Raw genomic sequence first — 12,370 nt, forward strand, 5'->3', positions numbered from 1 at the left:
TCTAAAAATAAAATTAACGTGCGATATATCCCCCCGCAAGGCGAAGCAGTAAGAACACTGTCAGCTTTATTTGTTCCAACTCTGTAAACCAAATCCAGTTACCGTGAGCACCACGGGCTTTTTTTTTTTTTTCCCTCTTCTGAAGGGGAAGTTTGTTTCCCAGCTGAAGGGACTTTTTGGCAAAACCGACCCTTTTCAGGGGAAGGATGGAAGTAACTGAGAATCGCCGCGCTGTCAAAGGCACAACACAGCGTTTATATACACTACAGCTGCCGAGCTCTTCAAATTTACAAATAATAAGCACAAATTTCAGGCAAAACATAAAAGCCAAAGTTGACAGTGTCCCTTTACATCAGTAAACGCTTCCGGGCATGAGAAGAATCTGCCAGGATTTACTCTAATACTGTCTCGAACCCTCCAAGGCAGATTTTTAGTTCAAACAGACCCAAATTGTCAATGTTTTGGGGAACAAAAGAAAATAACGTAGGCTTGAAGTCAGCGAGGAACCGCCGAAGTAATCAATAAGCAGGAACCGAGTCTCTCCAAACATTCATTCATAAAAAATAATTATTAAAGCCTTCTTCAAAACATCTTTTGGAAAAAGATTTAAAAAAAAAAAAAGTCTTATTTATAAATATAGCTACACTGGTTATAAATAAATGCACTTAGATTCTCAAAACCCAGCAAATCTCACGAAGCCTTTACAGTAACAGTCACATAAACCTTCCTCTCCCACCGCTCGCTGGTGAACCCGACCGGCGAGACGCTGCTGAAGACGGGATTTCGGCAGATCCCACCTTCCCTTCCAGCCCAGCCGCCGGGAACTGACTGATTTTAGGATGAAAAGCAGTTTCCTCTTGAGGCGAGAGATTCCTTCAGAGCCGCGACCGTACGTTCATACCTTTCGGAATCTGTGAGTCCGTATTACGTCTCCGACATCACGACATGGCTGATCTATCGGCAAAGAAACGTTAAAGGCAGTACCTGAACCAACCGAAGACCACATTATCTGGACACATTTAGAAATAACTGGAAAAAACACAATGCAAGGACCACGAAATCAAATTATTACCTTGAATACTGCCAATGGTTACAAAAGTAGGACAAAAAACCCCAGCAAACCCTGAACCAATAAACTGCGGGCCAAAAGAGCTATGGATTTTGATCTGCAGGAAGACGGAGAGCAGGCCAGCTGCCGGGGCCTCCGAGCTCCAAGCCGCTCCTTGCCCTTAGAACCTTTTTGCCACAGACGGCACGGCTTGCCTGCTGGCATTTTTCTAAATTTCCCTTGTTTATGGCATTTTTTCTAAATTGCACTTGATAATCTTTCACTATCGAGCTCCACGCGATTATTTGGGGTGCTTCCAATCGGTTCCCTGCTGGCTTGAAACCCATAATCTGCTGTACTAAACGGATCCCTGCACTGAACAGGCCTGCAAAGAGTAAAAAAAAAAAAAAAAAAAAAACCCCAAACCCGAACATTTCAGTAACAAGATCAGCTGCTTGTTAAAAAAGGTTTTAGTATCTTTAAAAATAAAAACTGTCTAGTAAAAAAAGTGACATATGTATCTCCAGAGACAACTCGACTCCCCAGCTGTCTTGCAACCGCCGTATGTATAGTTCTGCATATATAATCAGTTAACGCTACTGTTCAGCGCAGAAGTGTCAAATAGAACATTTGACTAAATACCATAAAAACGAGGAGGAATTTTTTTGCGATCCCTTTGGGGAGTTAAGAGGTCTGACAGAGAGCTCCCCAAAATTGTTCCTGAAACAAAGAGGGCGAAGCCTGGTGTTCCCTGATACCATGAAACGCTCCGGCTGACATTCAGCCTGGCCTTTGCTCTTGCATTGAAGGTTGCCACGATCAAAAAGATTCACGGCATTGGAAGAAAAAGAACATGGAATTCCCTTTCTGGCTGAAAGGAGAAATCCCCTCCGCACTTTAGAAGATTATTTTAAAGCAAAACCCCAAGAGACTCCTTTTCGTGAAGGTGCAGATCCGGTCACTCGACTTCGCAGAAGGGAGCGAACGCCTCTGGTTATCGCAGAAAGTCTGTTTTCAGTGCTGTGATTTCCAGGCAGCTGAGCGCTACACCAGCTGCTTTGGCAATGAGGTATTTCTTTTCCACTGCCCAACAACGCAGGTATTGACATCACCAAATGAGCCGTCAGGTCACTCGCTGGCTAAAATTCTGTAAAAAAAGCTTCCAATCTCTCAAGGTCAAGCTTTAAAAGCACCTTTTGGCACCGTGCTGGAAGCAGAGTTATGTTGCGAGCGGTTGGAGAAGCTTCTGCCCCTGGTGATGGGGTGGCTTTGACAACAGCCCTCTGCTCTCAACACCGTTTGCCAACAGCACCTTATTTCACAAAAACAAAAAAAAAAACCCCAAAAAAAATTATTTTGCTTTACAAAACCCAGTCAATCGCCGAGGACTAGGAGGTTACAGTTTCCACAGCGATATCAGTTGGCTGATCCGTCTCCAACATGGCCAGCACGGATTCCTTGATGTCCTCCGAGGTTACCACGAGCGGGTCTGCCTCGACGACCTCTTCGAGCACCGTCACCTCCACTCCATTGGGCTGCTGCCTCACCATGGCTGCCAGCTTCAGCCGGTACTCCTCCGCCTCTTGCTCTTTCTTCATGAGCTGGCTGCGATATTCCTGAGCCTTCCGGTTCGCCTCTTGCAACTGCTGCTGTAGCACTTCCCTTTCAACGCTGTCCTACGGAAAATAAAAGTTGAGAGAGCCCACGATGGAGGCCCAACCTGTGACCCAAAGGAAACGGGGTGTGCAAGCACCCCAACGGTTACGAGATACAAAAGCCAAATGATGGCACTAGAAATGTGCTTGGGTTGAGTTCGAGTTCACCTGCCTTGCTCGTCACAGGTGACCAGAGGCAAGCGGGCCCCGGGGAGGCACAACCTGGTTGGTAGGTGCCCCACCGTGTGCAGGGGGCTGGGAAGTCACGCGTCACCTCAGCGTGATGGATTTCAAAGGTTGGAAGCGGGTGTAACCAAGGTGCAAGAAAAATAAAGAGCTATTAGTGCTGAAAAGTTGAGAAGCAATCGAGAAGAATGTTCTTCCTCCCCAACAGAGAGCGAAGGGAGTTGTACCGGCTGCTTTATGGAGAGCTGTGACTTGGCTTACACCCAGCCCGTGTGTTGTGCTTCTACAGGAAATCCTAAATAATCTCAGTAAACGACCACAATTCATCTAAAAACCCTGAGCGACAGCTTCAGCACAGGCAAAACGGCAACCTGTCATTTCGCTGGCTCTTTTCCTCCTACCTACACTCAACTGAGCATCGCTCCTCTCAAGCGCTTGCGCGTTCATTGCTAAGGCAGGAGAACGTGCGGGAAGAGCAGGGAACCTCCGAGCAGAGTTTGTTACAGAACCGTCCCCGGGTGCAGCTCGTTTCTATTCTGAAATGGCTTTGCTAGACCGGGACATCCTCAGCACAGCAGAGAAACATGCAGGAGATAGTGGCAATCAAAGTTACAAGCAGGAGTATCTACCTTGTCTTCCTTCGAGTCATCTACATCTTGTTCCACTTTTTGCTTTTTGGCCAGCGGCTTTTCCTGCTCTTCTGCGTCATCTCTGTCTTCAATAACAGTCTCTTCTGCAACCTGACCAGCAGGTAGAGTTAAAACTGAAAAATTAAAAGGTGACAAGTTATACAGCGCGAGACGTGCTTTTGCACAGATGTTTCCCGAAAGACTTTGCTGACATCAGTGTGTCAGCGTGGTTCTGGAGAAAAAGAGGAGAGTTGTGGATCTGCAATGCCTGAGTCTTTTTGGAGAGGAGAGAAACTCTGGACCAGGTTTCCAGTTTTCTTCATTCAAGGCCCTGAAATACTCGAGTATTTCACCACAACGGGGCTGACAGAATCCAAGGTCAAAAAATTTGCATCTTAGAAAACACGTGAGGTAAAAACAATCATTCTGATGGCTCGCTAACGCAATTAACAGCCGAGACAGGCTAAGCAAGAGGAATAGAAAGCTCTTCTCAAAAATTCCCAGTACGCAGTCCCACTGGCTAAGCTCTGAATCAGCTTTAAGCACATGCAAGAGCTGCAAATACTGCAGAGAACAAACACATTTTAAATCTGCAAACATGGGGTTTCGCTTTGGGAAGCCAGTAGCAAGAATTTGTCCAACCGAGGAGGAGAAACGCACCACGTGAGCTACTGAAGGTAGCGCTACCTAAACAGTTCTCCCTTTGTCTTCCTCAGACTAAGAATGGGCTACAAGCCAGGAATTAGTTGTAGTAATTTGGCAAATAATTCTGAATAATTAACAGCTTTAGAAAATTGCTTTTCCCTCATCAAGTACTAAACCAGATGGAATTGATGCAACCTATCTCACATTGTAACACTGTACGCGTGTCACGGGAGAGCTGCTCTGCTTCCTAATCCTCTTTTTCTCCACCAACGTTAATCCAAATAATCGAGTATCCCTAGGACACACTAAAAGAACTGTCGGTAGTAGACGAGGCTGATGTATTACAGCCCTTGAGGAAACAAAAATTCCCTGTACCAGCGCTCTGGAGCTCTGCCCTGCTTTACTGCAGACGATTCACATTTGCCTTGTAAACCTGATAGATTAGATTGCCCTAGGCAATGTATCTAGAGTTATGAGAGGAAAAGGTGTATTTAAGCTGATATTAACGGCCTAATACTAAGTTTTATAAGAACGATGGAGTGATTGCTAAAGGTAACAGGTTGCAGTTTCATAGGTCAAGTGATTTACATCCAGACTGGGAAGTTCACTACAAGACAGAGGAATCGTCTTCGCCCAGCTGCCAAGGAGACAAGGGCTAACTTGGCATTTCTCCTCCTGCAACGTTCTACTGAAGGTGTTTGCAAAGACCAAAATCTTAAAGGGTAGCAGCGTGAATGTGCATTAAGGTACAAACAGGTTGCTGGCAAGCTTTATGGCTGACGTAAGTCACACAGATATTTTAACCCCTCCTAGAGCCCAGCAGGCACGGATCTGTTACACCAACACACCGACAAGCCAGACCACACTGGCCGCCAGCCTTGCGGGGCTCAGCAGCGTTTGCAGGCAGCAGTTATTTTTTATTCTTTTTGAAGTGAATCCAGCGCTGCCTTCCCAGTTCAGCTCCTCCTTACCTTGCTGTCCGTCTTGCATGGTTAGGATGAAGGGCTGGCTGAGGCCACTGGTGGGGATGGCTGTTTGCAGGCTGCCCAGGGGAACCCCGTCTGCTACAATGGCGATGACGTGCTGCCCTCCGCTGCCAACCACTTGTTGTAGGGTAGAATTGACAGAATTTGCTTCCGCTATTTCCTCCGTCTTACCTTGAGAAATAAAGTAAATGCCGGGGGGGGGAAAAAGTCAACATTTCCTTCTCCCTTCCTTGAACAGAAACTGAATTCTAGTGAAAAAGCTCAAGTACACAGCTGGAAACTCCTGGGACGCCTGCTGAGGAAAAACAACCTGGAAATACAGTGAGTCTTAGTAGGGGAAAGAAAATAAAATCCACAAAACAAGTCTCCTAGAGAAAAAACAGCATTTTTTGTGTGAATTAATAAGTACTAGCATGCAAGCATATTAATTACATTTAAAAGCCTGGATCTGGAGGCAGCTGTTAAGCAGACCTGGCTCTGCAAAGCTTCCTTCCATCACCCTTCCCCCAGCTCTAATGAAGACAAACCACACGCAAAATACTCTCGGTGCCTCAAGAGCCCCATCCGCACAAGCAAAAGCAGCCGTGAAGAGGCTGTTTAGTTTGGCCAGATAACCGCAGACCGATTCCACTCCCTGGGACACTTTGTATGTGACTCAATGGCTTGCAGAAATAATCAGGATTGCAAACCCTCAGCTGCATCCTGCTCCCAGCGTACGCTGCAAGGGCAGGAAACAGAGGGGATCTGACCTGCTGAGTGTGCTCTGGGTGCCTAAGAGGAAAACACTCGAGCACTGCAGGTCAAGGAATCGGTGGTGTGGCACCAGCAGCTTAAAGAAGTCAAATTGCTCATCTCTAGATTCTAGGAAAAACACTTAGCTTTGGAGAAAATAAATGAATTCCAAGGTGAAAGGATTATATAAACTTTAACTTTATCGTATTCCTAAATCTGAAGTTAATTAAAGGTCAAGCATTACATTCTACAAAGGTTAACATAAAAGATCATAAAAAACCCCCAAACACAGAAAACCGCCCAAACCTTTCCGTAAGAGAAGTTACCAGAGCCTCAAGAGACTCAAAACATCGGTTGACTACCAACATTTTACAGCAAGCTGGGGACAGAAAACATTTCAGACAATTTCCTTCTAAAACAAATATTTACCTACGTTTGTATATTAAAGTAAAGCCATGCTCTAGAGCGCTGGTTGGGTTTTATTTTTTATACAACTATTAAAGCACGTCAAGAGCAACATACTGTGATGTCAGTGTCAGAGGTGCTGGTTAATAAAGTTACTTCTATTGGTAAGAGTTGCTGGTTTTTTAACTAAGTTTGAACTGGGATTAAATAAACAAACAAACAAAATCAACCCACTGCTTCACAAATATTTATCCTCATCTCTTCCTTACCCTGAAAGAAGGCAAATTCACCTCCACATCTTAAATTTCCTCCAATTTCCTCGCAAGATACTCGCTAGAACTACACAAATTTGAATCGCCATCTGACCAGATTCCCCTACCTGTGTCTCTGTTGGAGTTGGAAAGTGGTGCCGATGCTTCGGCGAGGGCCGCAAGCGTGGCAAGCACGGAGGTCATTGAATTGGAAAACTGCACCATAGAGACATGCGAGTCACCTGCTCGGGAAAGACGAGGGCAAACTGAAGGACTGGAGGGACCTGCCACATCTAAACAGCAAATAAAGCAGTCAGAATGCAACGATTTTGTCATCTAGAGATCAAGACCTCAGGTATGAAGTATTTTCTAGGCTCCCACTTGTCCATGGAGAAGTGGGAGCCTAGTGGGAGTCCATACCACTTTAGGACAGACTGTACCCACTGCGAATGTTTTATGCTAATTTTAATAGAATTTAAAGCAAATATTTAATTATTTCTGAATTGCATAACAAAAAGAACAGCAAATCTGAACCGATTTGCTCCAGCTTTATTGTAAGAACTACAGAAAGGCAGGCTGTCCGCCGGGCTACTTGGCATGCCGAGCTCCGATCCGGAGACGTGGACGGCTTTTCAAGATGCAGCCGCGCTGCCTGATGACACTCACAGACGTGCTGGAGTCTGACTGCTGTAACGTTGTGCAGAGCGGTTGCTATGCACGTAATTACTTGGCTTCGCGTCGTACTGCAACTTTCAAAATTGCAAAACTTAAAGACTGAATTAAACTCATTGGCCATTACAAGTAAATTACAGCACCTGAGCTCTTCCTCAGTTGGGAAAGTCTCCAAGTACAGCCTTCAGCATTACTTCATGGACCAAACGTTTTAGCACTAGTCACTTAACAGAGCCTTTTGCTCAAATGCAGAAATTTGGCCACGTATATCACTGGATTTCAATGTCCTGGGCATGCAGGTCCTTTCCTCCTCCCCTCTTGGGTTCAGTAAAGGAAAGGCCACGGTTACTGCAATGGGGTATTGATTTGAATGAGATAAACAAGTCTTCTCGGTTCCAAAAAACAATGTTTCTTCCTCCAATTGACCATAGTAATTCCTATTCAAAGGCAGACTTAATAAGAATGGAACAGGAAATTAACTAAACGGGCGCAAACTCAGTGCCTATAACCCACAATTCCTTTTTTTTTTAAAAAAAAAAAAAAAAAAAAAAAAAGAGATCCTGTACCTCATTGCCAGCGTAGATAAATAGATTACAAGCACACAAAAGGAAGTTCATCTAAAGTTCCCCTGCTTTAACCCTTGCAACCTCTTCTCCCTCTTGCTCACTGGCTCCCGATTTTACAAAGGTTATCAAGGGACTTATTTTCAAAGAACAATACTTTCAAAAGGCCGTGGGCTAGGCATGTGAAAATACCACAGGCTGTGGTTCAGCAGCTTGTGTCTTCAGACCAGCTACAGATACTCATTCCCAATTAAAAACTTTTTCAATAACAGAAGACATAGAGAATTTAAAAGAGGTAAGAAAAATTATTAGCAGTAAGTGTTAAATAAGAGATTTTTGCTATAATGAAGACACAGTTGCTGATGCCCTCTTGTGGGAAACAAGGAAAAAACCAATCCTCTGACGTGGCCTAGAGCAGGAGACACGGGCTGTTTTCACATTGACCAGCTACTACCGATGCCTGATGTCGTGGGGAGGGAAAACCCAGGGTATTTTAGTCCAGTCGCACGTGGACAATAAGCCCCCGCTGCGTTGTGGCACTGAAAAAGGCGATTACATTGCAGGATATACGAGGCGAGGGGTGGTGAGAGATGGGGATTTACAAGGCCAGTGGCAAGAGCTCATCTGGAGTGCTGCCTGTGGCGGCTCGCCCACACGCCACGGACGGATTCATGGGACTCTTGCTTAGCCCAGTGAAACAATGGCAGAGAGGGGCTAGGACTGATTTCCACGTCAAAGGGATGGAAAAAGAATGTCTAAACAGACTGTGGATGTGTTTAAGCTGGAAATCAGCAGTTTTCCAACAGGGCGTTGGCCCCTGTGACTCCTACCTGGATTCCAGGCAGTGCCAGATCGATCTGTCCCCAGAGATGGTGACATGGACCGGGCTACAAAAATCCCAAGTTTTATGCCCCTTTGAGTTTGTGGAATGTCCTTGACTGAAGATGTTCTGTGCCAGTCATGCTGCATTTTCCTCATAGGTGGAAGAGGAACACTTTGGGTCATTTTTCCCCTTCTAAATTAAGATTTGTCAGTGCTTCAAAGCTGCGAGCAGCCCTGAAAGCTTTGAGAGCAAGTCTGGAGTGTTGCTGAAGTCGCTGTGGCCAGGCACAGGCAGAGGGGTCTGGGTGGGACTGCAGAACATCAGTATCCGGGATTTTAAAAGCACTCGCTAGATAATAAGCAAACATTCACGCATGTGAACAGTCCCACTAACCAAAGAATTACTCACATGCAGAAGTGTTTGCAGGATGAGGCCAAATAGCTTCACAAAACTTGTATTTAGTAGCCTCCTTGAGACTGAAAAGAAACAATGGTTTGGATTTCCCCAAATACAGAAAATTCACTTTAAGAGTTATTATAAAAATTGGAATTACACAAAAAGAATTCACACTCAGCCTTCAGTTAAAACTGTTTTCCCCAGCAAAATAAGGCTCACAGAACAATGAGGAACTTAATTATTTCCATCTAACATGTGGGACAGAAGAAATAGGGAGTAATCTACACATCCAATAGACCTGCTTACTCTGCAATTTCCTTACTCGACATTTATATATAGCAAAACACCCATTCAACTCTTGTAGCCAGTAAAGAACAAAGCAAACCGTTCCCTAACTGCTCTGCAGTGCTCAGGATTTGGCACAGGCAATAATTCTCGTTATTCCTCTGTTGCAATCAGCCAAATCCATTTTCTCAAGCTCTAACAGACCTGGAGCAGTCCCACAGCTGAGCTCAGCAGAGCTCTGCCGCTCACAGTGGAACCACCTGTATTTACATCAGTGAGAAATCTGCTTTGGTACCTTCACGGCAAAAATATCCTGGGGAGGAAGCAGTAGTTGGGTGTGTCTCGCTGTATTTCACCACTTTTCCTCTACTAAATGACCATCTGCCCTCTACTGGTAAGCAGTCTTAGCAACTTCTTTCAAGCCTTTCCCACTCAAGGTCACATAAAACCTTACCTGAGGTTGTTTTGGTGTTTGCTGAAGAGATGAGATTAGTGAGATTGAGAACTTCCCCTGGCGTAAGAATAAATGGTGGGGTGAGAGTCACAGTGTTGGTGATGGGATCTGTTCTCTCTGGATGAGTGTTTACTTGGTTCTGCATTGCTTCCTAGGAAAGAGAGGGGGGGGTCAGACACACATTCGTCACGCTTTTCGTGGTATTCGGCATCCTTGACACATTTATTTCTCTCTGCAGCACGTCAGGGACCCCAGTGCAAAAGCTGTGACAAAACTGCCACCTAAATTTGGCAACTTACGCTACAGCTGCACAAGATGCATGGCAATAAACCAAACCTCATCTACCGCCATATTTCGAGTTCTCTCTGCAAGTAGAAAATGATCCCATTGGACACACCGGGATCCCTCTCACTCTAGCGCAGATCCAGTTGCAGGTCAGAGAATTATCAATGAATTTCTCCTTCCTAAACCTACCTGTAACATTACCAATGTCTCTGGATTGTTCTTGTCCAAAGCAATATCAAAAGCCGATTTATCAAACTTGCTGAAAGCATGGACATCAGCTCCGTATTTGATGAGCAGCTCTACGACGTCTCGGTGGTTGTGCTCTGTCGCCCAGTGCAAAGCCGTCATTTTCAGCATGTCCTTGGCATTTACATCGGCTCCGTTCTGAAAGAAACAAGCGTTACTTGTCTGCGTGTCATCTTCTCTCCACGTCTTGCTTGCCTCTGCTAGCAATTAAACAGGGAGATCAACACTTAACTCCAAGGGTGATTTAGACCAGCCTTAAAGCGATACCTAATTTACTTTGCTTACCCTAATTAGCAGTTCTACAATGTGTGTGTGTCCATCGGCTGCAGCCATGTGTAGTGGCGTCCGGTCCACTTTTGTTCGAGCATCTCTGCTAACACCAGCTCGAAGCAGCACTTCTGCTGTCGAATAGTGGCCGTACTGGGCAGCGAGGTGAAGCGGCGATGTCCCGAGCTGCATGTTAATTAAGAGAGTTAACTGTGGCAGTCATTTATCCCTGAGTGTCACTCTGCTTCTTTTCCAAACCATAGCAGAACAGTTCTGCCATTTCAGTACCACGACAGATAATTTCACCACTGTTCAGAAAAGGGCAGTATTACAATATTACCAGGCTCTGCTACCTCTCGATACAGTTAATTCCTTCATCTCACAAAGTTACCAATGAACAGCCTGGTAAGTTAGGAAACTAAGACAATCTGTGCTGGGAAATGGCTACCGACGGCTTGTTTGTTATACTCTGGTTCCCTGTTATCCAACTGTTACTCTTTGTTTTCATTAAAGCTTTTATTTCCTTTCCAACCCCGGGTGCACTGGTTTGTTTTCAGGGTTTTGTTTTTTTAAGGAAACAAAAAAAAAACACCAAAGATGAGTTTATCGACTGAGAAAGTTTAAACAATTAAATAAACTATTCTTAACAGAGCTTCCTATTACTGAGAGGTTTAACAGTTCTTCCAATTCGACTTGACTCATCATTTATCTCAGCTGTCGGGAACTGCACTTCTCTGAGCGTTAAACCCCGTATACATCGCTGTCCGGGACAGCACGGTACTTAGGATCGTGCTCTCGTGCATTAGGCAGACATCAATCTTTACACAAATGTCAATTCATCTTTGTCTGAGGAAGGCCTTAGTTTTTAAATCGCTTCATCTGGAATCTGCTCCGCCACAGAAATCCAGAGATGCGTTATCTGCTGATTCACGCTCTGGTTTCACTGCTCCGATTTCCATTTGTACCCTTTAGGTTCACCCTAAAGAGCACACGACACGACCCGTTTCACAGAAAACCAACGCCTATTCCCCCAACGCACCCAGTCAGTGGTGAAGGGAGCACCCCTTGCCATCAGCTTTCGCACTTCGTCATCTTCGCCCTTGCGAGCTGCTTCTAGCAACCTCTTCCCAAGGTCCACTAAGGACATCTTCACACATGGGAACGAGTATTTGCCAAGAGCTGCTTTAAAAGCAAGAAATGCAAAACAAACAGACAAAAAGCAGTGAGGCAGAGACATTTTAAAAGTGCTTTACAACCAAGGCCCATCTGTCTGACTAGCAGACACACTGTCTTCCCGTACAGAACTAGGCCCAACACCATCAATAAACAGGCGTAAACATTTATCCTATTTTTTCAGTTCTGTGGCTTGAAACACCAAGGCTCAGCCTGCAACCAGGTCAGACACCAGAACTCCTGCAAAACCCCGCTTACCTCAACAGCGCCTTGCACGGACACAAAGACTCGCCCATGTGGATCCAGTTCCAGGAGCAGAACCTATAAAAGCAACGGCAAAGCCGTTCACATTCCTTGCACAACATCATTTTGATTTTTAAAGCGCTTTAAGAGCGTGATTTAATCTCCGAGACACTCTCCCTGACCCCAGCACTAGCAACTAAGCATGGAGGAACTACCCCTGTTCTCTGCTGGTAGAGGGTAAAACAAACCTTGGGAACTCCAGTGACTTGCTCAAGGTCATAAAAGGAGCAGAACCCAAAAGCTGTGCTCAACACACCGGACAACTGTGTCTCTGTTTATTCCAAGCTACATAAAGCATAGCATAATTACGGCAATAGTGAACTATAGCATTTTTCTCAACGACAGGGTTATGCTGGTATGCCAGTC

At 45.2% G+C, this 12,370-nt stretch overlaps 1 protein-coding gene across 11 annotated transcripts in view; it reads right to left on the minus strand.

Annotated features, from left to right (window-relative positions):
• Window positions 1–549: 549 nt before the first annotated feature.
• Window positions 550–12,370, minus strand: part of GABPB2 (GA binding protein transcription factor subunit beta 2) — a 39,195-nt gene continuing 27,374 nt past the window's right edge. For 4 of the 11 annotated variants that reach the window (XM_075737089.1, XM_075737092.1, XM_075737087.1 and 1 more), the window contains exons 2-10: window positions 11,960–12,022; window positions 11,568–11,707; window positions 10,547–10,714; window positions 10,205–10,399; window positions 9,731–9,881; window positions 6,666–6,779; window positions 5,135–5,320; window positions 3,519–3,652; window positions 550–2,724 (exon numbers count right to left, since the gene is read on the minus strand). In XM_075737089.1, the coding sequence (XP_075593204.1) occupies window positions 2,437–2,724; window positions 3,519–3,652; window positions 5,135–5,320; window positions 6,666–6,779; window positions 9,731–9,881; window positions 10,205–10,399; window positions 10,547–10,714; window positions 11,568–11,675 (1,344 nt within the window). In that variant the 5' untranslated portion in view covers window positions 11,676–11,707; window positions 11,960–12,022 and the 3' untranslated portion in view covers window positions 550–2,436. Of the gene's footprint in view, window positions 2,725–3,518; window positions 3,653–5,134; window positions 5,321–6,665; window positions 6,780–9,725; window positions 9,882–10,204; window positions 10,400–10,546; window positions 10,715–11,567; window positions 11,711–11,959; window positions 12,029–12,370 lie in introns of those variants that run through there. The other 7 variants (XM_075737090.1, XM_075737094.1, XM_075737088.1 and 4 more) reach the window with 4 other exon arrangements.

The sequence above is a fragment of the Balearica regulorum genome, chromosome 28 (genome assembly GCF_011004875.1).
Source record: "Balearica regulorum gibbericeps isolate bBalReg1 chromosome 28, bBalReg1.pri, whole genome shotgun sequence".
NCBI lineage: Eukaryota > Metazoa > Chordata > Aves > Gruiformes > Gruidae > Balearica > Balearica regulorum.